Raw genomic sequence first — 27,985 nt, forward strand, 5'->3', positions numbered from 1 at the left:
CTGTGCTCTTCTTCTTTCCTAAACAAAACTTGGTCTCACTGTAATCTGGTGTGAGTACAGAAACCATTGATTTTACCAGTAGTGGTTCTACTTGAGCTGAGTGTGTCTTGAAGAAGTCACTTGGCCTGTGGCTGTGGTTTCTTATTTCATTTAAAATCAGCTTTATCACTGATTTAAGTCTCGTTTGAGAAGTATGTTTTGACATCCTCCAATGTACAATTAATTTGCAATTTGAATTAATTTATTGGTGTGCTCTGAACATGGCTTTAACTTTTATTTTCCTTGAACTGACAGAACAGCAAAGGGTGATGCTGCTCAGCAGGTCTCCTTCGGGCCCAAAGAAGTATTTCCCTATTCCAGTAGAAAATCTTGAAGAGGAAATAAGGATCCGATCAGCAGATGAAGGGAAACTGTTCCGGGAGGAGTTCAATGTAAGTCATCAGATTTGGGGTGAACAGCTGAATAGTGAAAAATAGGGAGAAAATCAAAATGTCTACAAACGTTAACAATTTGTTAAAAAATGTGTGTGTGATGCTGATATCTCAGAACCTTAGCACATGTTGTGTGAGTGTGCTGGTACAGTTTGTCCTCCTTTAACACTTTTTCATTTTGTCTGGATCAGTTTTAAGGCCAAAATGCTGTTTTTATTACATTGCTTGGGGCATTTGAAGAGGGGGATGTTCTGCTTCAGCATTCCTGTCCTGGGCATTACCCCTCTGCACACCTGCTCTCACCGCCCTGTGGCAAAATCTGAAAGGTTAACTGAAAGGTTAGCATTTAAAGGTCTGTGGTAGAGAGGAAAGTGGAATAAGAATGTCATTAACTTTGATTTTCTTGTTGGTAGGGGGAAGCAATTATTACAAGTGCCTCACCTCTATGGGAAGTACTTAGGGTAAAAGAGTGTGGCCTGTAATATTGCCCTAATGAGTTTTGGGGTTTTTTTGGTGATCTGACCTTTTGCTTGCTGTTATCCTCCCATCACTTCCCTTTTCATAGGTCTTGGTGCCCTAGTAGATACGTTTCCATGAAGTATCTCAGCTGTGAGGGTTTCTCTGAAGCATTGCCTTAGCCAGAAAGGAGATTCTGTTTTCCCCACATAACCCAAACAGCTGCGTGTGGTTGTGAGAATGAGTCGTAACCAGAGCCTGTGGTGAGCTGCTGCAGACCGGTGTCCATGGTGAAACATGGCACTGCCAGCCCGCCCTCGCATGCCTATTTAATGAGCCTTTACCAAACTTTCATTATTTCTCTTCACTTGCCTTAGCAGCAGAAGCAAGTTGCACAGAGCAGTAGATTAAATGTCAAATACAGAGTTGTCAAAGCCAATGCATGCATTAATTAGACAGCCTGTTATGTTACCTTCTTAATTGGTAGCATATTTATATCTGCAATTTGTTTGATGGTATATTTAAAAGGTATAATTTCTTTGCCTTGCAAGAGACGCAGCATTGTGGAGATATTTATCTAACTCGACAAAATGAATGTGAAAACTAATTTGTCAAGATGCACAGTTGTGAATTTTGACTCTCCTGATTAATATGTTCCACAGTCAGGAGTGAAACAAGCAATCTATTTTTATTTTAAAACCTGCTCTGCTTGGATTGTTTTCTGCATCGTGCTGCGAGCGGGTGAGCTTCTGTCTGCACACAAGCTCCAAGTCTGAAAACCGTGCTCCAATACCTGTAAATGAACAGGCACGTGTAGAGCAGGCTTGTAAGTGACTGTGGGTGATGGTACATAACGTCTGCTTGATGGGTTTTGTGCTGTTTTTTTCCCCGTTATATTGCCTGTGGCTGCTTGCGGACTTGTATGTGCTGCTTGCTCAAGCCTGAGAGGGGAAGGAAAGGTGAAAATTGAACTTTAGTGATCAATATTATGACATAAAACAGGAAAATGGATAAACAGAAGTCTGCTGTTGCGATGTGAGAAAGAAAATGGTTGAGAATTTGAGACCTGCCAGCATGGGATGCCTACGTGCCAGCCCCTCCTTCAGAGGCCCAAATTCAGCTCCCGCCAGGCACCAGGCCGTGGCAGCTCCAGCCCAGCAGGCTGGCCACAGGATTACCTCACCAGGCCTATATAATGTCCCAGGAAACACATAGAGGGTCTCTTCCTTGAGAATTTGAAGTGGATTTGGGCTGATTTTGATGTTTTGGCACTCCTGCGAGCCAGCAGCGGCTGCACATTTGCACCACCCAGAGGAGTTGGGCCCTGAGGGATTTTTCTAGTGGAAGTAAAAAAGCAAGCACTGGTAGGCAAACAGTGCACAGCAGATAGAAAGGATTTTTGAGGACAGTTCTGTTAGATTTATTGTGTTCTTCAGTGCTTTTGATATTACCCTTAAAGCCTAAACTACCCTAAATTGCACATGTTACACTTGTACACTGAAATAGCAGTCTCCTACCCTCGGTATCTTCATTTTATTAATTTTATTTGATTCCTGTGTTTACATAGGGCACTAGGAAGCGTGTTTTCTTTCTTCACAGCAAAACAAACAAACAAAACAAAACAAATATATTCCTTCCTGTATTGGTCCCTCAAATAAGTCTTACCTCTATTTATTATCCATAACACAAAATGAGCTGGCTGCTCGTTGAAGTGCGTGATGGCTAGGTCATTGCCTCAATCTTTGGATTAATGTCTGAAAACCTTCCTAAGAATTTGCCTTTGAAGTTTTAATTTTAATTTAAGATGTCCCTGTGGTTCATGCAGTGAAAAAAAAAAATGAGAAAATGTGCTGATGCTTGGATAGGTCATACTGCTCTATCACTTCGCAGAGCTTTTTAGGGTTCCTGTGAAGTGGGAGCAGATAAGATCGCAGTGACCCAGTATCCACTGGGCAGACAACCCAGTGCCACCAAGACTCATCATCTCCTCATGACATGTGGGAGGATGGAGAGGACATGATCAAGTGCATCTTTGTTGAATCCCATCCTCCCCTCTGGAGATGGTTGGGTTGGGTTGTGAAGCCCATTGAAATGGGCGGTGTCCTTGTATGGGGTCCAAAGCACTCCTTTAGCAGTGTGGTGTGACCTTAGGAAGTATCCACGGAGGTGTCGTGGACTTGCAGAAGTAAGGAGCAGGGACTGGAAAGATTATTGTGGAGTGGTAATTATTTTTCATGCATTTTTCACATAAACATGCAGGACTAACATGACGTTTCATTGGGAATTCTTTTGGCTGTCTTCAGAATGAGTGCTAATTATTTACTGTTATGCAAAACATAAATTCCATTTCTGTTTCTTAAAATTGTAACTGTGTTTTGATTAGTTTTAATTAGCAAAAGCATGGGTTTCAATTGAATAAGGAATTAGGCAGTTTACTAGAAGTAGCTTTCTTTTTTAACTGGTAGCTCTTTTTTCTTTCTTTTTTCTTTTTTTTTCTTCTTTTTTTTTTTTTAACCTTCTTTCTCTTACATTCACAAGTTTAGGTGGTATAAAGAAAAAAAAAAAAATGCAAGTTGCTGTTCTTTCTGTGTCGGTGAGGTCCTCCCTCCTTTCCTTCCTCCCTCTTTCTATGCTATGTAACCCTGACAACACTGATTTCTGTTTGTAAGGGGAAAGTCCAAACAGTGCTTTATGACAGACAAGCAGGGACAGTTGCTTTAAGCTAATTCTTAAAATACAGTCATTTCCCAATTTTCCCTTCCCCTAAGTGAAAGGGGGTGGGAGAAGGAGGTTCTGCACTCCCAAACTGCTGGGATTTTACCTCACTGTGATCCAACACACACTAGCATTGTTTGAGGAGATAAACGTACCAAACCTGATGGACCTCCATGCTCCTTTACACTGTTTGTCATGAGCAGGGCATTTCAAAGCACAGGGAACATGAGTCTCATGCTGTGTTTCTGGATGAGCAGCATTCCTTGTTTTTTTTCCGTGGGCCTTTTCGATAGCAGCCACATCTCTCCAGCTTTCAGGGAAGCCCCCGTGGCCTCTTGGTGATGGTATCCTGTCAGCATTGACTGTGGAGATGGAGCGTTTCCACCTCTGGCACCTCCTTCTTTTTATCTTCACCATCTTCCTCTCCATTTCTCATTTCTTCTTTTCATTTGATTGTTCTGAAAGACCTTTTTTTTTTTTTAAGCCTGACTAAATTTATCTGCAGCCTTAGATCTTGCTGATTACAAGCAAAATTTTTACTCGTGCTCTTACACTGAGCTCTGAGCTTCACTACTAACGAATTGTGATTTATTTTATTCCTCCCTTTCTGCCAGAGTTGGAGCCTCACCTGTAGATCTGGACAAGACGGTTGATATTTCATGTTCTCAGCGCTGAGCTATTAACAATCAAACTCTGTTTCTGTTATTGAACCAACTGCTATTGCTAAAAGTAGCTATTGGAGCAGAGCTCGGCAGAGCGATGCATCCGCATGGCTGGGTCACGGCGCTATGAATCATGATGGCAGATGGCATCTTAAAGCAGCAGCTCAGATTTTAACAGTCTTCTAAATAACTGTGATTTCTGGTGGAAAAATTACTTATTTTTCAAAACTGCTGAACTCGTTTTCTGCACTGAAATCTGCCAGGCCATGGTTTCCTGTTTTAGAGTAATGAAAGTTATTTTTTTGGAAAAAAAATAAAATATGTTTAATTCTGTTGGATGAGAGGCATTATGTAGAAATGCAGATTTTTCCTATGCTGTGTGCAGTCAGCAGTTAGCTATTTTATAACACAATGACTCTTTGTGTCTTTTTGCAGTCATTAACACCTGGATATGTGCAGGGAACATTTGAAATGGCAAACAAGGAAGAAAACAGGGAGAAAAACAGATACCCTAACATCCTTCCATGTAAGACATTACCTTTTCTTCTAAATCAGATGCTTTATCTGTCTGGCATTGAGCATGGTGGCGGTGTTCATTTGCTGAAAATACTCAAGTAACATAATCTCACTGGTCACAGGTGTTCCTCATATCTCTGTAAAACCTGTTTATTTTGCTGCGGCATGTCTCTAGCTGTTGATCATCCTAAGTCATGTTTTTCTATAATGCTAATCAGGTGTTGTGATATAAAAACTTAGTGTTCTACCTAACGACTGTATGGCAAACTGGTGTTTCAGGGCTGAAAGAAAACAGAGTGAAGTTTGGGCTTCCACTGTTCTGGAGATGCAGTCCCAGTAACCCTCAAGTGTGAGGACAAAGCAAGACTTGTGTGGAGGAAGTTTCTTGATGAGAGCTGGGGACAGCACGCAGCTGCTGCTGAGTTCAGCAGAGCCCCCACAGCCGCTTTGGGCAGCGATGTCCTCCAGGTCTGGCTCTTGCAGCCACAAACCCTTGTGAAAGTGCTGTGCTTTGCAGCCTGCACGTACAGTCACCGTTCTCAGGCTCTGGCAGGAGGAGGTGAAGGGCCACCAAAACCCACTCGTGGTGTCCACAGGGTTTAGCTGGAACAGAGCAGAGCACCTCTGAGATAGCTGGGGTGCAGCCTGCAGTTTGGGAGACAACTGTTGCTAAGCCTGTCCTGACATTTATAAGGAAGTAACATACTGAAGACTGATTCAAATGCAAATGTGCTTGTAATGCCTTTTTTTTTTTTTTTCCAGATGATCATTCCAGAGTGATTTTGTCCCAAATAGATGGAGTCCCACCTTCAGACTACATTAATGCGTCATATATAGATGTAAGTTCAGTTTTCCACTGCTAGCCAAACTGCTAACTTTGACTGTAAATTAATATTAAATAGGCATTTTTCTGCCAGCACACACTGACATTTCATTTTTTAACTCCTATGATATTTATTTCCATAGGGTTATAAAGAAAAGAATAAATTCATAGCAGCACAAGGTAATTCATTCTCATCTCTCTATTATGTGTGTTTTATGGCTGAAAGTATTTAATTTTAGAAGTTTTATAAAGGTTATTTTCGGGTTCAGATGGTGGCCAAATGTGAGGTGAACTTTAAATGTTAGACTGTAAATGAAAGTGAAGTGAGCATGGGGGCACCCACTGCATTTCAACCTGCAGGTACTCTTCTTAGCTTGGAGAATTTCCTTTCTCCACTTCCATCTCCACTTTGTTTCTCTCTTCTTTTGTCTCATCTGGGGGTTTGGGTGAGGAAAAATAATTGTGTAAATAATAGGATTTTATTTATTTATTTATTTAGTATTAGTGTTACTGTTTTTAAGAAATAAGCACTGTGGGTCAAAGCATGAGCAGTTTGTAGTAAACACAGTTCTGGGTGGGCACCCAGCACAGGGGATGTTGGCGCGTCCCGCGGTGCTGCTGGTCTTGGGCACATCTGTTGAGCAGAGCTGTGTTCTGTGTGCAGGACCCAAGCAAGAAACGGTCAATGACTTCTGGCGGATGATATGGGAGCAGAAGTCTGCAGTTATCGTCATGTTAACAAACTTGAAAGAAAGGAAGGAGGTAAGGAGCTGTCAGCGTGACAGAGGATGTCTCTACCAACGTTGTGATCCAAAAGTAGCTGCGGCTGCTCAGCACCTGGCCAGCCGTGTATCTGACCACTTCCTTTTCCAGCCCCTAAAAGGAGCTGAAAGCTCATCTGAGTGCCTGCTAATGAACGTACTTTTAGCTTCCCAAAGTCCAAATTTATGCTGGTAGATCTTGAGGATGAAATTCTCATAGCTGATTTTGTCCTGCGTCACCCATAGCCAAAGGCACATTCTTGTGCCTTTGTTTTTTGTCAGCATCGGACTTCACTTGTGGGTGGTTTTGGTTAGAAACGAAGAGAAAAACGCTATTCATTTGTATGCTGAGTATTATGCTTCAAAATCCTTTCTGGGGCATGCACACAACAATTGAAAAACAAGGCTGCTCTCTTGCGAGAGCGATTCTGCTGCTTCCTGTTCCCACATTCCCCCGGCGCGCGGTGCTCCTCCTGTTGCGTGAGACTTTCTGCGCGTATTGGCTGAGCACCGAGACGCAGCGAGCTTCAAACATTTAACTTCTTTCCTGCCTCGGAGATCTTAGAAGCTAAGTCAAAGCATTAAGGAAGTGCACCATCACGAGATTTTGACAAGAGATCCTTCAGTAGTCTTTTTTTTTTTTTTTTTTCCTTCTGGGGGAAAGTTTGCTACGCTGTTTGTGCCACAGCCTTATTGTATGAATACCTAAGGTCCTCCAAATCGTACACCAGAAGCAAACCTCGTTTCCCTGTTAGCTGTGAAAGCCAGGAGGCAAAGCAGGCAGAGCCCAGCAGCTTGCTGGTGCCTGTTCTGCTGCTCAGAGGCGACCTCTCCTGCCAGCTGTGCTGTGGTGGTGACAGTGGCACCTGCCTTGGGACGGCAGTGGGCAGCTCATGGCTTGGGGGAAATGGCACACTGGCCTTCATAAGTGTTATTTATTTATTTATTTATTTAAAACAAGAAAGAAAATACAATTCAGGTACTCTCATCTCACAGCAGTGATGAGGAAAGGCTCTCCTTTGCCTGTTCACCATGGTATTTCTGCTTTATTTTACTGTAATTGTAGCGTTGCTTGATCAAGCTCTCGAACTGCAAAGCAGTCTGTAAGAAGAGCTTGTTTCCAGTGTGAGAAGGCAGAATTGTTAAACTGTTAAAACTCGATGTTCCTGATGACTCCTACATAAGGACTCCCTCACATTTCTCACTGGCTACACCCAAAGCTTAAAAATAAAGGGTCAAGACATCAAAGTTCCCTCTCTATCATCAGAAAGCCCCCCCTACCCCCCCCCCCCATGTGGTTTAGATCTGGATAGTTTAAAAAACAGCTTCAAAGCTTTTCACACCCTTCTCTGCATAAATTTAATCATCGATAGCACTGGCAAAGTGTTAAAGCTGTCTTCTGTCAGATGACTAACCCCACATACTCTAATGTGCACTTCTGTGCACAGTTTTCAAATACCTGCCTTGTTTTATGTGTGACCAGCAGTGAAGTCAGATTCAGCGTTACAAACTGCACCGTGTGTTTGTACAGGAGAAATGCTATCAGTATTGGCCTGATCAGGGGTGCTGGACGTACGGGAACATCCGCGTGTCGGTGGAAGATTGCATCGTTCTCGTGGACTACACCATTCGCAAGTTCTGCGTCCAGTCGGTCAGTAACAACGCTCCTCTCTGCCTCCATTTTAACTTTTCAAGCAAATTGTTGCAATGCCAAGTTAAAATAAAATAGATTTGGAAAGTAGGTTAAACATTTGCAAATCTAGAAGGGTTCTCTGCTGCATCTGGGCCAGCTGGTGGGCTCTGTGTGACAGCATGCATCGTGGCCACGGCCATTTAATGAATTGCAACAGGCTCTGCTCAGGTTTCTTCTTGCCTGTAGCCAAGTACCACAGCATTCGTTGTAATTATCACAGGAGCAGAGTGATGAACTTTTGGGGGACAAATTGTATAGATAGATAAATGAGTAAATTGGAATATAGCTGGGCTTTTAGAGTGGTCTGTGGATTCTGGATACTGGCTGGCCAAAGTCAGACAGCATTAAGAGTTTGGCTTCTCTCATAACCTTGGTCTTCAGCACAATGAAAACTTTAGATCACAAGAGAGACAGAGGTGATGACTGCGTGCGCATCCACAGTGTGTTGCCTCTTACAGGGACAGGCTCCCAGAGATCCTCACCCCATAAAGGGGAGTTGCTGTGTTTGTAATGCAATTACAGCGTAATGCAGGTTGAAGTCTTCAGATTGAATCACAATATTTATTTCAGGCAGTATGTCTAGTGAGTGCTGATAAGCTGTGTCCAGCCATATAGAACTACTTTCATTTTATTTTTCGCGTGTGATACAGAGTGCTGATAGTCAACACAGGCCATGTAAAGCAGTGGATAATACTTTTAACTGTCCTTTAATGCACTGATGTGAAATGTTTATCCCCATCTTTCAGGTTTTGTGATAAAGCAGTTTGCTAAAGTTGGCATTCGGCACCTCATAGTGATGCAGGTCTTCAATGTTTAGAGTGAATTTTCTGAGTTTCATGTGAAGTTGCTAAAAGGAGTGTCGTGAGGATTTTATAAGAGAAAAAGGACTTGAGATTTGATCCATTATTTGCATGAATTGTGAATTTTGTACTTTACATATCTTAATTTGGGATTATTCCAGTTTTCTCTGCAAACATGCATTTTAAGAATATATGGTAATTCTACTCCGTGTTTATATTGTACATATGCTGTAAGTGTCTAATCCTTGAGTCAGGATCCAGGTGTTGCAGGAATACAAGTCATAATCATGGGAGTTTGTTTATAAATCTCAGCGTGGAAAATGAGATGTCCAACTCAGTCTGTGTGTTCCCTGCAGCTGCATGATGGTTGTAAAGCACTGAGGCTTGTCACACAGCTTCACTTCACCAGCTGGCCTGATTTCGGAGTGCCTTTCACACCTATTGGGATGCTGAAATTCCTGAAGAAAGTCAAAACGTTGAATCCTGCCCATGCTGGGCCAGTAGTGGTTCACTGCAGGTAGGTTTGAACTCTTCAAACCATTCCATTAGTTTGGCCTGGAGTTACACATGGAATATTTAAGCTGAATGTTTATTTTTTGTTAATAGGCTACGCGCTTTTTTGTGTTTGTTTGTATATGTATGCATATAAAGGTCAATAGTACGCTAAGCTTTTTAGAGCCAGGGGTAAGAACAGTTTCAAAAGATAGGTCTTTGCTGTCACTGTAATACTCAGACAGAAGGTTTTGTTTTATCCATGGATGATCTTTGGTATAAATATGCTCTTTGTCAGAAAAACAGACTTGTAATACAAATCTGTGACCTTTGCCACTAAATGCTCCTCTGAGAATTCATCCTCCACTTTTCCCACAATAAAATTAGTTTGCTATGTAAATCGTCCATTAAATGCCTTGAAGTTTTTTAAATAAAGGCTTGTATTTAAGAGATTGAAATGCTGCAATTTAAGAAATGTACTACATACCGATGCAGAAAACAATCCCACTCATTCAGTCGCAACCACATGAACTTGCTGCTGTTAAAAGTTTGTGCTAAGGTGTTTGAAATTAAATGTTAATGAAACCACAATCAAAAAATTATTTTTAAAAGAATAATTACAATCTCTGTAGCAACTGTAATGTTACAACTGAGGAAGAAGTGACTTTTTAGGAACAATTATCGTACTGAGCGAGGTTAGAGTAAAAAGAAAAGAATAGCAGCTTTGTCTTTCTGGGTTTTGTTTTCAAGGAAATGGTTGTAGGTTCATATATTTCTTTATTTTCTGTTACTTTTGTCGGACATCTAGAAATACTCTGAGAGTCCTTGAGGACTCCCTGTGCACTACTGAGAAGAGCATGGTTGTCCTGCCCAGCCAGCCTCTTCTTTTTTTGTTTCCATTCAAATTTTGTCTTCTCTCCCATGTGCCATACATAAGAGTCTTAAAGAAAAGCCTCAGAAGGAACAAGACTTTAGGAGTCTCACATAGCCTTTCCTTTGAGAAACCCACTGTATTTTTTCAGCCTTTAGCCGTGATGTTCTGTGGAGACTAATACTGGGTTTGAGCTTTATTTTGAACCAGAAGGAAGTTCTGTGCTTAATTTAATTAAGAAAAGTAGAGACAAAATAAAGATAAATCTCTGCAGACTTCTAATGAGATATTTTATAATTAAATCAGGTATTTTATATTTATATACTGGTCCAGCAGCACGCTGTCACTGCACTACATGCCAGGTGGGGATTTGTGTGGCACTTTGGCCTGCTTTAGAAGTAACGAATGAGAAAGGTGACACTTAATTTCCGCTACAGGCAGGATATGACACTATTGAATTGTTGGGAAAAGGAAAGGGAAACTCATCGATAGTGAGTAACCGTGCATTTGGGGGGGGAGCTTTTACAAAAATATCATCCAGTCATTCTGGGTAAAAACTGCTCAGTCAGAGATTTTTGAAGGTTAAAAAAAAAACGCTAATTTGGCATTTGGGAGTAAAAAGCAGTAGGTAAAATACAGGGAGGGGAGGGGAATCGGCAGTCTCTGCCAAAGTAAGTTTTTGTCGTACTGAATTTGATGTTGGTCTGCAGGAAGCTGACCACAGGCAGAGGGGACGTGGGCACCCATGGGTGAGGGACGAGAGAGGGGCCCGGGGTGTGAGGCCAGCGGGTGGGTGGCAGAGGGCACATCACGGCCAGGGGTGGCCTCCAGGACACGTCAGGAGGAGGAAAATCTCCGTAAAGTGTGAGTCAAGAAAGCAGGGCTCGAGGTGGAGTCGGCCGCTGTGGGAGAGGTCAAACGTGAATGAAAGGAAGCGAGAGGGAAGGGAGGCCTGGCTGCACTGAATGGCCGCATGCGGTAATTGTTTTCTTCGGAGATGATTTAAAACCTGCCGTTTCCTTGCTGAAAGTTACTCTGCGTCTTTTGGGCACGTGGGGATGAGGGGAGAAACGTTTGGCGTGATTCAGAAGGTGTTTCTGGGCGTCACGGCAGTTGCTGTATGAAGTAAGCTAACAGGAGGTTAAGGCAGAGCTATTAATGCCTAGCACAGGATGCCATGCCCTTTTCCTGTGAAAGGAAGAGCTGGAAATCAGGAGCGATATAATTTATAGTAATCTTGCTCCCTCTCGTGGCTGTTGAAGGATATTTAAAAAATATATATATATTTGGAGATAGCAGCATTTGGTAGTGTAGAACTTGTAACAGCAGTCATGCAGAAAAGAGGAGGAAAAAAAGGAAAAATATTTAAAATTTAATTTTAGACAATTATTTTAACTGCTCAAGCACAGTTGTGTGTTTTGTTTTGTTTTTTGTTTGTTTTTACCAAAGGTGTTTGAGTAACATAATTGTGATCTTACCTCTTCAAACAGCTTAGAAATGGTAACTTTTTAGGTTAAAAACTTAGATCCTTTTGTGTTGCTGTCCCTACTAGAATCAAAAGTGAAAACGTGTTGCACATTGAGTATTTCAGTTCAGTAGAAACAGCACAAGTTCAACCTCTGTCCTTGCCATAGCAATTCTTGCAGACTTTGTAGTTCAATTTTTTTTTTTTGTCTTTTTTTCTCTCCTTTTTAAGCGCTGGTGTGGGCCGAACAGGCACGTTTATCGTTATAGATGCCATAATAGACATGATGCATGCTGAACAGAAAGTTGATGTTTTTGAGTTTGTTTCAAGAATCCGTAATCAGCGTCCACAGATGGTTCAGACTGACGTAAGTAGGAATTGGTTGAAATTACAATTTTTCATGTTTTCTTCAAGTCGATTAATGCGCATCTGTGTCTCCAGTGTGATATTCCCTGTTCTGTTGCACACCTGGGTAACGGGGACATAAGCAAAGCCCAGAAGGGTAATGCTGGGGAAGGAGATAGAGGCACATTCAGTCTTTGGCATGGAGATAGATCACTGTAATGCACGTTATCTTGTGGTGTGGTGTCCAGGGTTTCCCCTTGCACAATTAAGTGGAATTTAAGGAGTGATGTAACAGGAATTCTCTTTTAGCCTAAGGTATACGTTGGTGATCAGTGAGTTGTAGGCCAAATGAGGTGAATGAACGTGCCAGACATGGTATGGTTTGGCTTCCTTGACGTGCATCATGCTTATATGCCTGTTGTTTGTTCCAGATGCAGTACTCCTTCATTTATCAAGCCTTACTTGAATACTACCTCTACGGTGACACGGAGCTAGATGTGTCATCCCTAGAAAAACATCTACAAACATCGCACAGTGCAGCACCAAACCTTGTCAAAATAGGGCTGGAAGAAGAATTTAAAGTAAGTACGAAGGGTCTAAGATTTTCAAATGTTGAAACACTTGGGACACAAAGATACTTCAGAAGCAGGAGAAGGGCAACTAAAAAAAGAAAGGGACTGTCAAGACTGAACCACCCACTTTATAGTGGATGTATTGGGAACGGATCCTGTGGGATCAGTGAAGGAGGCCTGGCCTTAACACCCTGTTCGAAAAATGCACGTTCAAACCTTCATCATTTGATGGATATTTTCCTATATGCATTTGGTTTGCTTGTAGAAGAAAAATGGAATTATTCTTTCAGTCTTGTACTGGATGCCAGATCAGATACTGCTGGAAGACGGAGCTGGGTTACATTGACCGAATTGGCATGTCAACAGAAATGTTAACTCAGTCACCACCGTGACAGCAGAGTGAATTATGGAGAGTTTTCAAGTTTTGTACTGAGTATCCACAACTACCAGGAGGGAAAAATATATATTTAAAAAGTGGAGAAATAAGGCATTCTTGTTTTGTGGAGAAGCCCTGATTGGAAATACCAGTGACGCTGTCTTTCGTGATCCCTGTTTAAAATAGACTTCAACTGCACTGAGGAAATAGTTAGAACTTTTCTGTGACATTTACTGTGCTAAAAGACTTATTCTATATATGGGTTGAAGGCATTAAATGACTTAGTAATTTAATCAAATGAATTCAGTGTTAACTGAATTTCTCTTTTTCCTTTAATGGATTAATTTAATCAGAAATAGGGAAGTGGGAAAAGAAAACTAAGTAAAAAGTACAGCAAAAAGTTCAACATTCAAAAGATTTACACTCTTTGAGGGAAGGAAGCAAGTGAACACACTGAGTATTCCACTTTTTTTCAGAATTCCTAAGGAGTTGGTTTTTTTTTGCTGTCCACTGTGCTAGCCTTTGTCACAAAGTACAGAGAGCAACATTTAGCTCGGCTGTGTATTCTGAAAAGCATTTAGATGGGCCAGGAGCACTGAGCCAATCTGCACAGAAGAAGAGCAGAACTCTGCTGTAACCACTACCAGACTCTCTGACATAAAGTCTGTTAAACATGGCATTACAGACTAACTGGAAAGTGATTTCTGAGATATGGGAGTTTCTTTTTATTGGTTTGCTGCTGGTACTAGAGCCTTTACTGGCATTAGGATGTGCTGCTGCTCAGTATCTGGCAAATACAGAGAAGTACCTGAAAAACTGCTTGCAGCTTGAAAATTAAAATAAATGTAAACTGAGTTTGTATTAAATAGCTGCTGAAATGCAGCTGTGTAACTACAGTCATTGATGGGCAGGTCCCAGCCCAGCAGAAGCAGCCTGTTAATGGTAGTGGGCACAATCTTATGTGTAATCTCTACTACAAAAAAATGTTGGGGAAATGTTGCTTGTTTTCTATGTCCTGGGAATACTGTCATCCTATACTGAATAAATAACAGAGGATACCACCATCCTTTGGTCCCTCTGCTAGCAAAAGCTGGAAATGTATAGAGCCTGGTTACAGTAGGTAGTGCACAGCCGGCCCCACGTTCGTGCAACCTCGTTATGCCCAGTGGTGCATCTCAGAATTTTAATAATCTGAAAAGGATCATTACACTGCTAATATCAAGGAAATGAGTATGAATGCTTATGAAATGAGTTTGTGCTTGGATGATAAGGGAAGTGAAGTTTATGAAAGAGAAGTATTTTAGCACTTGAGAAGAATGTGGAAATGAAACGGCCGCTATTTCAGTGCCGGGCTTGCAAAGCTCCTGGGCAGTGTCTGGAGCTGCAGGAGTGGAATAGTGTTCAGTGTGCTCCTCGACCTTCCTCTGCTTGCTTAAAGGCTGGGAAGGCAAAAATGAAATTAATTTGATAAAAAGGTAATGCAGACAGGTTTTCAAAAGTGGCTAAATTGTGAAACTCAATTTCTGAATCTGAAATTGAAGAAATTTTTCAAAGGGCGTGGGCACTCTGTGCTTCTGGAAGCCACGCTCAAGTAGTCCAGAAGTGTCATTAAAAAAAAAAAAAGATAACCTGCTGTCATTTTATTGCACTTAAACTTTACCGATACGCTTTGGAAGCATGTTCAGACTCACAAAAATATTTGTTAGTATGAAAAAAATTACATGACCATCATTCGTAATTATACTGTACAGATAATTACAGATAATCTGTGTGTTTTATTGCAGAAATTAACAAATGTCCGAATAATGAAGGAAAACATGAGAACTGGCAACCTTCCAGCAAATATGAAAAAAGCTAGAGTCATCCAGATTATCCCATGTAAGATGATCAACTTTATCTGTAGAAATAAGTGCTATAAGTACATGGCTGTCCTAAGGTTGTCGTAAGTTAATATTCTACCTGCGTGTTGGTACCAGCACACCTCGTACCAGCATATGGCTGCGTTGGCTGGGTCCAGAAGAGAGGAAAGCCCAAACTTGGAAACTGTAATTCTGCAAATAATTACTGCATATGCCTTGAAGAAGGAAAAGTTGTAACTTTTACATACTGCCTGTAAAATTCAAATGCTTTGAAAACTGTTTTTGTTTCATTTTTAGGTAGACCACATTTTTGAGGGTTTAGTTAGCTTCCCTTTGGTTTTGTCGTCCTCTTTGCAGACATGGCTGCTCAACGCTTGGGCAACGACACAGGCAGAGTATCCTGTCCCTGTAAAGTGTGGTGTCCTTATGGAGTGTCTGCACACACATTATTTATTTATTTGAACTTTTTCAATGTAAAATACGTAATGACCAGATTTTTTTCAGGACTGAATGAAATAATTCAGCAGTTTCACCCACTTAACCAGCATACTTTCTGTATGTTTCCTTGCCCACTCTGGAGCAGCACTGCAATGTCTGCTCATGAAAATAAGTTTCAGACCTTGCTTGTCATATCCTGTGTGAAAGTAAAAATAAACCACAGAAGAGCTAGTGCTCTCCTCCACACGCTCAGTAAATCATGGATAAGATCTTTAAGACACTCTTTCTGGCTTCCAGCTGAAAGTTTTGTTGCTCTTTCATAAATGTAAGAGTGAAGCAGTCAACATACAGTTAGCAAAAGAAAGAATAGACCTGTGTGTTTGTTTGTTTTTCCAGATGATTTTAATAGAGTGATTCTGTCAATGAAAAGAGGGCAGGAGTATACAGACTACATCAATGCTTCCTTCATAGATGTAAGTATAAATGTTTTTGATATATTTAGACTACAAGTCAAATATTTTTGCTGTTGCTTGTAAGTCTTTTTAAAGAGACGTGGCCAACTTGGCTTATGAAGAACAGTAGCTTTTTTATTTGGGTTTGGCTTATGAGAGTTTCCAAATACGTTTCTTATCTGGCGTTTTCAGTTTCAATTTAAATAGTTGTGTACTTTAAACATTGCTGATGTGAGATGTATAAACTAAGGTTTGTATTAAGTCCTGAAAAAACAGGGAGTGAAACAGGTTCTGTTATCTGCATGCAGGTTAACAGACATCCTGACTCTGGTTGTCTAACTTAGAGGAGGGGTGGGAGGGTGGAGTATGTATTTAGCATGGGGAAAGGCTTTCAGAGTGTTTGGGAGTCAGGATTTACCTGGGGAGACCTGCAATAATTGCCGGCTTTGTTCCTGGCTTCCTCACGGAACCTGGCCAACACCTTCCACTTTTTTTTATTTAAATATGAGAATTAATTATATCCAGAGAGGCTCAGAGAGAAGCTGGGTGCTGAGCTCTCTGCATACCAGCTTCGGTCATTCTCATCCTCACGTGTCATTACACTCACGTGTCTCTTTTCTCTGCAGGGCTATCGCCAGAAGGATTACTTCATTGCCACTCAAGGACCGCTGCCCCATACCGTGGAGGATTTCTGGCGGATGGTGTGGGAGTGGAAGTGCCACACCATCGTCATGCTCACAGAAGTTCAGGAGAGGGAGCAGGTATGCATCGCACAGCTGCTTTTTAAAAGTGCTGTAAAGATGAGCCTTTGTGTTGGATAAACACTATTACATACTATTTATAATATTTACACTACTTATACCATTTGTATAAACCCTTATACAAATTTTAGCAAGATTTTTTGCCTTCTCTGAACGACCTCTTGCTTCACTGTTAGGTGTAGGCCAGTGTTGCTGCTTTTGCTTGAATTGTCAGGAAGAACACAGAAACTTATGTTTTTTAAAAGGGCCCAGTTCACATTAAAATCACAATTATTATTGGGATTCCTGGTGTGAATGCCTGTGGAAGAGTTGCTTGGGATTTTAGAACAGCTGACAATGTTTTCTTGAGGAACTCCCCCTTTTTTTCACCACTATAAGCTTCTGAACCTCTCCTTGTGCATCCTTCCTCATGAATTATCAGAGACCTGTATCCCTGCAGTGTTGCAAACTCGGTGTTCAACTCATGTTTTAGTGCTCTGCGATGTTTTCTGGTGTTTTTGGGAGGCTTTTTTACAACATTGCATTGCATTGCCTGTAGGAGTTACTTAATTTCCTTCTGATTTATTTATAAAGCAGTATTTATCAACTATGACTTCTGAGTCCTTTTCATCTTAATGCTTTACACTGTAGAAATATTTTATTCCAATACTCTTGGTTATTAGCCTTTTCACTGCAAACTGTCTACAACATGTTAAGCTGTATTTCACATTTTATATCAGAGATTCGTCATTATGCAGATAACTGGGATAAAAATAATATCACGGAATGTTTACAATTCTCTCTCAATTTTGCAGGAAAAATGCTTCCAGTATTGGCCATCAGAGGGCTCAGTAACTCACGGAGACATAAATGTAGAAATAAAGAATGACAATCTTTTAGATGCCATAAGTGTAAGAGACTTCATAGTTACGTATAATCAGGTATGGTTTTTAAATTGCATAAGTTTTTGTTTTTTTACATTTGAAGGTATTTACAAATATAATTACGTAACTTAAATCCTGGAATTTCTATCTAATGATAACTGCAGACATTTTAGCAGTCAAGAGGAAACTTATAGGAAATATTTCGCTTAAAACCCCATGAAAATCCTGGTCAGTAAAACACGCCCTTGATTAAAGAGTTTTTTTTTGGTAATGCTTTGCTGTTGCTGCTGGTCTTGCGTTTTCTACCATTTACCATATATCTAGTACAGAGAATTTGATTCAGGATTTTAAATTCCTGGGAAGCATTTACAGCACAAATACAAATTCTCTGCCTACCAGCTGTTCCGTAATGCTGCTGTACTGCAGGCATGCTCTACAGATGACTATTTTTTGAACTTTTGGACATGCATTTCTTCACTTTCTGAACTACTTCTTTAGGAACCGATTTGCATTGCTGTGTTTGAAAAAATAAAACAACCACACACTACTTGCCATTTACCATACCGTTAATTTAACTATCTATTGTGTTACATGTAATTTATACACTTAAATAGTTGGCACGTGCAAAGCAAAAGGGCTTTAAAGGGCTCTGCATTTCCTTCTGAAGGAAGGTGGTGGATAAGGCACAAATACACACTGTGCTCACAACACAGAGTCCTCGTCCTTGTGTTGACTTCTGTCCTGTTGGAAAGTGTTTAAAACCTGAGTAAAACAATTTTAGATAATTTTGGTTTTTCTGATTTTTTCGTTTTCGTAATAATGGTTTTCTTCCTTATGTATCAACTCACTATTTTAGCACCACTAGTGAAGTCCATTCCCAACAATCCTGTTTAATTAGCTCTGAAATAACGATGCAATGTTCAGATTGCCTGCCAGAATTAGTATGGCATTAATACCTATATGAACTTTTAGTCAGCAAGCATAAAGACAAGACAAATAATTTTTAAATTTGAAGGTCACAGGTAGCATTGTGCAAAGATGAGTGGATTTCATTAGCTGATTTTTTTTTTAGCACAGTGCATGGGGATTGTAGGAACATCAGGTATGCATGAGCGGTGTATTATGGACCAGGTTGAAATTAGCCCGCTTTACTGTAATGGTGAAAAAATTATGCTACAGCTGTTGAATGTAAGAAGTGTGTTTCCATCTGGAATTAACAGCTGGATGAATCTGGTTTTTGCATGCACGTAGGGTAACCACGAGAAGCAAAGCAGGCTGGTTCGGCAGTTCCACTTCCATGGCTGGCCAGAAATTGGAATTCCTGCTGAAGGAAAAGGGATGATTGACCTGATCGCAGCTGTCCAAAAGCAGCAGCAGCAGACAGGGAATCACCCGATCACAGTGCACTGCAGGTAAGGCTCCCCTCTCCTTCCCACAGTTAGCTGATAACCTTTTCTCCAGTCTGGCTGTGGTTACAGCAGTTCTTTGTAAGTAGACTGCATCCTTTAAAAATAAAAATTAAGAAATATGAGCAAAAGGTAGAGAAATGGAAAAATTGAGATTACATAAATGTGAAACAATAGTAGTTTTTTTGTTGTTGTTGTTTGTTTTGTTTTGTTTTGTAGTGATTTGTAAAACACCCCAGCAATACGGGGCTCAAATGTTCTATCAGGATCAAAGTAATCAAATTATTGGCATGATGGAATATATCCTTAACCTAATCTGAACACAGACTGTACCTCTGTTTTTGAAAGCATGAAAGACAGAAAAACCAGTGTACTGTCATTTTTTCTTTTTCCATAGTTCTTTTAATAAGCTGTATTTTTTGGACTTTCCCTTTGTGTTTTCAAATGCTATTTTTAGAGTATTTTTTTCTTTTTACCAGTCTTCTAAATTGTTCTTTTCCATTTCTGCACTACATCTGCTGACTTTAAAAGTAGTAGTAAAACAATCATTCTGCTTCCGCCTAATTCAGAAATAACACTTTCCTTTTAAAATACTGGATTTTTTATAAGTGAATAAAGCCTTTTCTTTTTTTCTGGTCAATACAAAGTCAAGCTGACAGTCCACAGAGGCAGAGGCAGCAGAAGAGAGGTGCCTGGTTTGTTTTGTCTTCTAAATAAGAAGTTATTAACCTCAAGAGGTCACCCTTTGACATGAACTTTTTTGCTGCTGTGGGCTCCATGGACCTGTTTGCCGTGGGAGAGGTGCTGGCAAATTCAGTGCTGCTCTTACCCAGACCGGGTTTCGCAGGGGCCTCGTCTCTGCTGCATTTGTCTAAGATCTTGTGCAGTAGAGTGTCTCTTGTGATTGGAGCTCGACCGTGACATATTTTATTTCTCATTGCCCTCAGAATTGGTAATACAGGTTAGATAGTGGCCGATTAGATCTTTTCTTCCTGAGCACGTTGTATGAGTTCAGCTGCTGTTGCTGGACTGTGGTCTCCCTCAAGCCATGCACAGAGGCTGAGATCCTGGTATTTTTATATCTAACAACATTTATTATTATTAACTGTGGTATTTTCTTCCCCTTTCTGTGATCCCACTGTTGAGCAATGCTTGGCACCTGTACTACGACAGGGATCCTCCCTGCAGGAGCTGTGCTCTCCCGCATTGTGTCAGCCAGCGGTGATGTCTGGCGCTGCTTCTGGGGCTTTCCTGCATTGCAGAGGACACCCAACAGGTTGTTTTTCATGCTGCAGAAATTGCAGCAGTGATTTATGTGACACTCAGATTGTCTCGTAGCATTATCTGCAGGGAAGTGTGCTCACTGACCGTTCGGAAGTGTTTTGCTAGAAGAGCACATGGTTGCCGTTAGAGTCAGAAATAGGAAAGGCTTTGTTAGAGCTGCTCTCTGCAGAGTGCACTGACTTTTTATTTTGCTCTGATTTGAGTTTTAATGGGTCTCACTCTCTGAGAAGTGTGGTTTGTATTTTGGCTATTGAAGTGTCACAAGTATTTTCATCAGCTGCTGAAGCAAAATGATCCGGGGAGCTCCTGGATTTGTTGGCGTTTTGGGATAGGAGCATACAGTAATGTGTATTAATTGCTAAAACTTCTTCCTCCGTGCTTCTGAAGTGTTTTCTCTTTGCAGTTTTCATTTATGTTCCCTAGGGGACCGTGGGTTTTCCCACCCGATGGTGGCTGAACTCAATGTTGGTGATGATATTTTGTGTTTGGTGCTTCAGTTTGACCAGTTCTGACAGCTGCTTCTTTATAAATGCTAGGGAGGTAAAATTCTACATGATAATTAAAGTGGGTAAAGTATCAACTAGTTCTAACCAATAAAATCAGAGGTTAAAGCAACTGATGTCTTTGATATACATAAATCAGATAGATAAGAACTATCTGAGGCATATATTGCTTCTACTTTTTTACATTTTTTGAGCTGCAGCCTCTGTGAAGCACCAGCTTAATTATTTGATGCGAGTTTTTCCTAGATTTTGTTCAAATCACTGCAATGAATATAAAAATTCACTAAACAAGAAAATAAAAGCAACCACGCAGTGTATCCTAGGATTTTTAATATTGCACATTTTGTCCTGCCCCTATTTTGACAGCCTGTATGTACAGTGCACTTTAACTGCTCCATGCAGTCATACCTGAGTCTTCAAATGTAGATTAATGTAAATTTATGAATAAGTAAACACCTTTCAAGAAAAGACTGATTTCTCAGAGCATTCGCATGAACTTGTGAAACCTTCTGTTAATTTTTTCTAACTATGAATGGTTTCAGGAGCAGCTAGAAGTGATAATTTGTATGTGGAATGAAGACCTAGCACTAAATAGTTTCAGAAGGGCTTTGCTAACTTAGTTGCCAACAGAATTCAAAGCCAATCTGCTAAATCCCAGTGTTTGTCTCCTGCTGCCTTCTGCTTAGTTCATAGCTACCTGTGCTTTTTCTCTCTTTGCTGTCTCCTCCTCTCTGCACCATAATAAACCAGGCAGGACTGCTTAAAGATCCCTTGCTTCACTCTTTTGCCCGGTCTTTGCCCTTTTGGAGCATTCTTTGCTTTTGAACTTTGTCTCAAGAAATGAAGTCTGAGAGTCAAATTGAAAAGTTATCTTCCCTTTAGAAAAGTGTTAAAGGAAGTACAGAGAGGGAAGCGAGTATGAAAGGAGTAGTGCTGTGTTCCCGTGAGACAACACATGTGTTTTTCCTGCATTTCAAATGCAGTTTAGTTCTCCATACCAAAATTTTTCAGCCAATTAACAAAACAAAACAAAAACAAACAAACAAAAAAAAAAAAAAAAGCAAAGAAAAAACAAACCAAAACAGCTAAACAAACAAAACAGACCAAAAACCTTACATGGACTTTAAGGATTTATTAAAAAGATGTTTTGGGAAGAAAGGAGAGAGCATCTAACACAGACAGTATAAGCAATGGAGTGGAAAACAATGTGTGAATAAGTGAATAAGCAACATTTGATGATGTCTGTGTGCAGCTTTACTTTATATCTTTATTTCCTCACCTTTTTGTGTATGTAGACCTATTCCAAAGTGCATCACTCATGGGTTACTCTAGAAAGCACACGAGGTTACCACAGATTAGCTAACGACAAATAATCACAGAATCACAGAATCTCTAGGTTGGAAGAGACCTCAAGATCATCGAGTCCAACCTCTGACCTAACACTAACAGTCCCCACTAAACCATATCCCTAAGCTCTACATCTAAACGTCTTTTGAAGACTTCCAGGGATGGTGACTCAACCACCTCCCTGGGCAGCCTGTTCCAATGTCTAACAACCCTTTCAGTAAAGAAATTCTTCCTAACATCTAACCTAAAACTCCCCTGGCGCAACTTTAGCCCATTCCCCCTCGTCCTGTCACCAGGCACATGGGAGAACAGGCCAACCCCCATCTCGCTAGAGCCTCCTTTAATATACTTATACAGAGTGATAAGGTCACCCCTGAGCCTCCTTTTCTCTAGGCTGAACAAGCCCAGCTCCTTCAGCCGCTCCTCATAGGACTTGCTCTCCAGGCCCCTCACCAGCTTCGTCGCCCTTCTCTGGACCCGCTCAAGCACCTCGATGTCCTTCTTGTAGCGAGGGGCCCAGAACTGAACACAGTACTCGAGGTGCGGCCTCACCAGAGCCGAGTACAGGGGGACGATCACCTCCCTAGCCCTGCTGGTCACAGTGTTTCTGATACAAGCCAGGATGCCGTTGGCCTTCTTGGCCACCTGAGCACACTGCTGGCTCATATTCAGCCGACTGTCCACCATCACTCCCAGGTCCTTCTCTGCCTGGCAGCTCTCCAGCCATTCCTCTCCCAGCCTGTAGCTCTTCTTGGGGTTATTGCGCCCCAGGTGCAGGACCTGGCACTTGGCCTTGTTAAACTTCATACAGTTAAATAATAATATTTAATAATAAATAATAATATTTAATAATAAATAATATTTAATATTTAATAATAATAAATAAGCCTGAACCCTTTTGGATTTTGCATTTTTCTTTAATCTGATAAAAGTAATTGTCTGAAGGGAATAGTGCATCTAATATGTTGTACCTGTTCATCTTCCCTCCAGTCGGACTTTTAATGTATCCAGCTGAGGATACATGCATTTGCACTTAATCTTTTCATAAGACTATGCTTATCAGATTTTTTTTTTCCATTTGATGGAATTAAGGTGGAAGCAATGATGTGTGATTACACTTCACCTGCTATAAATGATTAAAAAACATGAAAATTTTAAATTTAATAAATTATTTTGTGCTTATCCTTGTTCAGTCCAGTGAACCTTCTGCTTCATCTTGCCACTGACTGCCGAATTCCAAATTCCATCCTGCTTTTAGTTATTTCCTATCAAAGCTGCTGGCCTTCCAGGGCACAGCCCCTGTTTTTTGGTGACAGATAGCCCGTAATTTGTGTGATTAAGAAAGCCAATTCTTTTTGGCTCTGATATTTGGCTCTGATTGTGTTCTGCCACATCCAGAGCAAACCTGAAAGCAGAGCATGAGAGCATGGGAAGCTTTCTTTGCTGAAAACTAATGGATACATGAAGAAGCAGCTTTGCTAGCTCGTAATTCAAGTGCCAGGCTGGTGCTGACAGCATCCATGTGCTGCTGCTGCTGCTCACAATCTCCTGTTTGAGGGCAGAAGCTGTCAGCAACGGGGCTGGAGCAGCTCCTGCCTGGCTCAGGATTAATTTCGATTACTGCTGGCTCCCTTCTAGCGTGGCTGAAGTGGCAGAATAGGCTAATATTCGAGCTTGGGTATTCTCTATCAATATTATTTTTAGCATTTTTACCCTGCTGCATGCCAACCAGGTGTGTTTCCATTGCAGCGCTGGTGCTGGCAGAACAGGTACGTTCATAGCACTCAGCAACATCCTGGAACGAGTGAAGGCTGAAGGGCTCCTCGACGTATTTCAAGCTGTGAAGAGCTTAAGACTGCAGAGGCCACATATGGTGCAAACACTGGTATGATATTTAACAACCCGGATCTTTGTCAAAGGATGTGTGTTTGTAAATATTCTTGTGGGAAGAGAACAAAGGATTTTTTTTGCAGGTGGAAATAAATTATGTATGATGGCTGTGTATGTACAAGGTATTATCAGAAATCTGTATTTTTACAGATTTTTTTTTATGGCATTTCTAAAAATAAAACTTGGCTAAACACTCAGTGTTTTTTTAGGAACTGGTGACAGTTAAATAAACCAAAATCTTTTGAGAGTTACAGATGACAAAACTTATGAAGTAAATGCCTTTTAAGCCATATATATCAGGTTTTCTTTCTTTACCTGACAGTGTCGAGGCTTAAACAGGCTTGCAGTTCATCTCTGAAAGGGAGACGCTGACTTGTTTAAAGTCAGCTACAAAGAATATGCGAAGCTTGGTCCTGACACTTACCCTTACAGAATAAACATTAGAAAGTTTTATGGAGGCGTGTTTTTGGAATACACATAATGCCGATATTTGGTATTTTGATAGCAGCTCCCATTCGGCAGTGAGAAACTTCTTTAGGAAGTTATCTCAAAGCTCCTTTCCCAGGTAGATGTTTTCTCCGTAGTGCAGAAAGGGGAAAGAGGCTGAAGAAGTGGAATTGGATTATCTGCAGTCACGCTGAGACAGGGATGAAATCTTTCTTTTGGGGTTCTGGCTCTGTGATTTAATAATGTCAGTTAAGGGTGTAATTGCTGTTATTGGATTGATATTCCCAGCTGAGCCTGTGGAAAGGCTTCTGCTAAACTCTGCTTTCCAGCATGAGTGAATTCAGATGCCAGTTCCGTTCATTATCAGGCATTAGAGATCTGATAATGCAGCAAATCATGTCGAAGGCTATCAGCATGCCTACGAGCTTGGGCTGTGCCCCATCCTTGGGATGCAGAGGACTAGCCAGCAGGCTAACGTAGCCAGAGGATGAGTACACACAGAGAGCATTTACAAGTGAAACTCCACTTCAGAAAAAAAAATGAACTTAGAGTTTTTTTTTCAAGTTCTGTGCATTTGAAGTTGCATTGTCACACCGTTTCAGCCGTGAAGCTCAAAGCCTGAAGTTAAGCAGCCGGGCTCCCCGGGGAAGGCGCAGGAAGAGTTACCTGCTTTAGCATGAGATGGGGAACAGCCAGGTGCAGTCAGCAGCTTCATTTAAATGAGGAGACAGGTTTAAGAATTGATGTTCATTTGAAGAACTATCCCCTAGAAAGCTTGAAGAAATCATTTTAACTGACAGGCAAGAATCAGCCTGTATTTGACAAAAGAGAGGTACCGATGCTTTTATTACAGAAAAAAAAGAACCAAGGTAGACTCGTGCTCAGCTCCTCCTGCACATGAAGGGAAAACGGGCGTTTTTGAAGAGAATACCCTGCTGACGGGTGGGTGGCTCTTTGAGGGCAGGGTGTTACCATCCGCCTATTATTAAAAGTTGGTTGTGTGTGAGAGGAGAGAGAAGCCTTTCATGTCAGAACCCACGGCGAAACCGTGGCTCGGCTCGTGTTGAGGACCATGTCGAGGTCCTCAGCTCACCGGCCTTTGGTTTCAAAGCTCCTCGCGGTGCCAGGGTTGGGAACCAGCCAGCAGCGAGGCACAGAGGAGCACAGAACTTGTGGGCAGCCACCAGAAACTTTGAATCGGTGGGCAATTAGGTGGAACTGGTAGCTGCTGTGAACTCACAGTGCTCCAAACCAGAGCACCTCGCCTTTACCACGAGGATTTGCATAAGAATGATTTTTTTTTCCTGACGTAATCGTATGGTTTTTGATATTTTCTTCCTGTTTTTCAGGAACAGTATGAATTCTGCTACAGAGTGGTACAAGATTTCATCGACATATTTTCTGACTATGCTAATTTCAAATGAAAATTCCTGCCTTATTTTTTAATTTGTCTGTATAAATAGTTGTATATTATATTAATTTATTCCGTGTCATTTTGATTGACTTTTATTGTAAATATGCCTTTGTGTTTGCCCTAAAAGTTGCATTTGCTGTACAAAATTATTTCTGAAATATAAATATCTTCTAAAGCAAAGTATAATGTTCATATACAGTATATTACTATAAGATGGTAGAGAAATCTTTATTCTAAATAACAGTAAATTAATTATTGAAGTTTTCTTTTTTCTTTTTTTTTTTTTCCCACTTACAATTATTTATCAATAATGCTGTCTCCCAGTTCTTGAAACTTGATGCAGGTGATTTACATTTCATACTAAAAAAGTGAACTGTGGTATATATGGTTAAACTAAACATGTTTTGGCCATAAACCTTTCTTCACTGACGTCAACAGCAAATGAAAACAGATGTTTATCTGGGGACACACACTGCTAACCTACTCATGCTTACATGTAATTTATTTCCTGGTCTCACTGAAGGGCAAGGAGACTTCGAGGTATCAGAAAATGGCCATTTTTGTGTAATAATGTACAGTATAGCTGAAAAATATAATTGCTTTTAAAGTCTGTTTTTAAGAACCTCCCAGTGGATGGCAGTTCTATTTTGAGTCTTAATAAGATATAATCATTATAAATACAGATTTAGATTTTTGATTTAATATAACTTTAAAAGTCCATTTATTTTGTTCTTTCCTAAATATTACACCAGCTTAAATCAATCTAGAAATACAATAATGTGAGTTTGCCACTATTTGAGAATATTTTGCATATCTGAAGAGTCTATTTTGCAGCTCCTGAACTTGTCTTCTTCAAAAGGCTCTACTCTCCTTCTTTTATTACACTCAACAAAATAATTAATAGTATTTGCTAAAATTTTGAAAAAAAAAAATAGAGTAAATTTTTAGCACTAGCAACATTGAGCACTGTAGCTGAAAGTTCCTTTATGTTCTTACTTTCCCATGTATGTTATCAAGAAAAAAGATCTAAAGATCTTTATCTAAAAGGGTTATATGATTGTGTATATAGATATATTTTTAATGAAAGTACTACTGATAATATAATTGGTGAAATAAATTTTAAAAGTCTTATTATAGCCCAGAACAGGATGTGCTTGGGGGTTAGAAAATCCAAAAAAAAAAAAATCACAGGGCATCTGAATGTTGAATAATTCAAAAGTATTTCTTTTACATTCTTTAAAATGCATATATGAATTAATGAGCACAAAGTATGTACTTCAGTTACTTAACTAATATGCAATAGTCCTGTCTTGTCCGGTTGGTTAGGTTTTTTCAATGCAAACATAAAAGCCTTATTTAAAATTAAACAACTTAAACTGATCATTTCACTGTTCTTGCACTGTTTTGCCCCATGACCATTTTTCGTATCTGGTAACAAGTAGAACAGTCGTACAATGCAAGGAACAAGGGAGGTGCTCATCCCTCTCCTTTCATTTCGTACTGAATGGAAAAGGTGCAGTTCAGCCATTTCTAAGCACACCGTTCTGAACACTGCCATTTACCGCTTCTTGTCTTCCCATTGATGCACTTCTGTATTTATTTGTACAGTAAATTATGCACTTAAAAACAATTGTTTAAAGACTAAACATTTATTGTGACTTGTTAGAAGATACACTCAAAACACAGAAAGCGTTGAGGAGTAAAAAAACGCAAAGTTTACATTACTACTGCATGCTAGAATTCTATCAAATTTCAAAAAGGCATCAAATAAATTCAGTAGGAAAATCAATGCAGCGAGGTTTTCAGTATGATCATCTGCAGCACAGACAGAATCAGAGAGGTTAAATGATGATAGAAAAGAATGCAAAGAAATTTTCATTATTTTCCAAAGAAGCTTTTCTTACAGTCCCGTTAGATCCTAGGATCTTTCCAAACGTTTACTTTGCAATAGAAAAATAATTTGTCTGTCAGACAGCCCATCTCCTAGGGATCTCACATAAAAGCCTACACTGAGAGTTGCCTCGTGAAGCAATCCTCCTCAGCTGGACTGCAACGCAGCATGATGTTACGGGGACCCGATGGGCAGCAGCTAAGAGCGGGCTGGAGCTAAGCTGAAACATCAAATGTTAAGTGGGTGCTCTGGTTTTAGTTGCTACCTATTTTATCAATTAGGGAACAGAAAAAAATGTAACACATTTCAGAAGTCACAAACACAATGACCTTTTTTCTTTTTCTTTTTTTTTTTTTTTTATTAATCTGAGACGCTTGCTTTCCAGTTGTGTTTGGGGAATAAGCTGCTTACTGCAGCAGCCTCATAACTGGGGAGCTGTATCTTGACATAGA

At 40.4% G+C, this 27,985-nt stretch overlaps 1 protein-coding gene across 7 annotated transcripts in view; it reads left to right on the top strand.

The window, feature by feature from the left end:
- Positions 1 to 27,649, top strand: part of PTPRE (protein tyrosine phosphatase receptor type E) — a 92,672-nt gene extending 65,023 nt beyond the window's left edge. For all 7 annotated transcript variants that reach the window (XM_027460260.3, XM_027460261.3, XM_027460262.3 and 4 more), the window contains 16 exons: positions 295 to 431; positions 4,700 to 4,790; positions 5,543 to 5,619; positions 5,747 to 5,783; positions 6,268 to 6,365; positions 7,896 to 8,015; positions 9,214 to 9,374; positions 11,917 to 12,052; positions 12,462 to 12,611; positions 14,763 to 14,856; positions 15,672 to 15,748; positions 16,354 to 16,488; positions 17,283 to 17,408; positions 18,603 to 18,763; positions 23,641 to 23,776; positions 25,578 to 27,649. In XM_027460260.3, coding sequence (XP_027316061.2) covers positions 295 to 431; positions 4,700 to 4,790; positions 5,543 to 5,619; positions 5,747 to 5,783; positions 6,268 to 6,365; positions 7,896 to 8,015; positions 9,214 to 9,374; positions 11,917 to 12,052; positions 12,462 to 12,611; positions 14,763 to 14,856; positions 15,672 to 15,748; positions 16,354 to 16,488; positions 17,283 to 17,408; positions 18,603 to 18,763; positions 23,641 to 23,776; positions 25,578 to 25,652 — 1,811 coding nt within the window. In that variant the 3' untranslated portion in view covers positions 25,653 to 27,649. The remainder of the gene's footprint in view (positions 1 to 294; positions 432 to 4,699; positions 4,791 to 5,542; positions 5,620 to 5,746; positions 5,784 to 6,267; positions 6,366 to 7,895; positions 8,016 to 9,213; positions 9,375 to 11,916; positions 12,053 to 12,461; positions 12,612 to 14,762; positions 14,857 to 15,671; positions 15,749 to 16,353; positions 16,489 to 17,282; positions 17,409 to 18,602; positions 18,764 to 23,640; positions 23,777 to 25,577) is intronic.
- Positions 27,650 to 27,985: the final 336 nt, after the last annotated feature.

The sequence above is a fragment of the Anas platyrhynchos genome, chromosome 6 (genome assembly GCF_047663525.1).
Source record: "Anas platyrhynchos isolate ZD024472 breed Pekin duck chromosome 6, IASCAAS_PekinDuck_T2T, whole genome shotgun sequence".
NCBI lineage: Eukaryota > Metazoa > Chordata > Aves > Anseriformes > Anatidae > Anas > Anas platyrhynchos.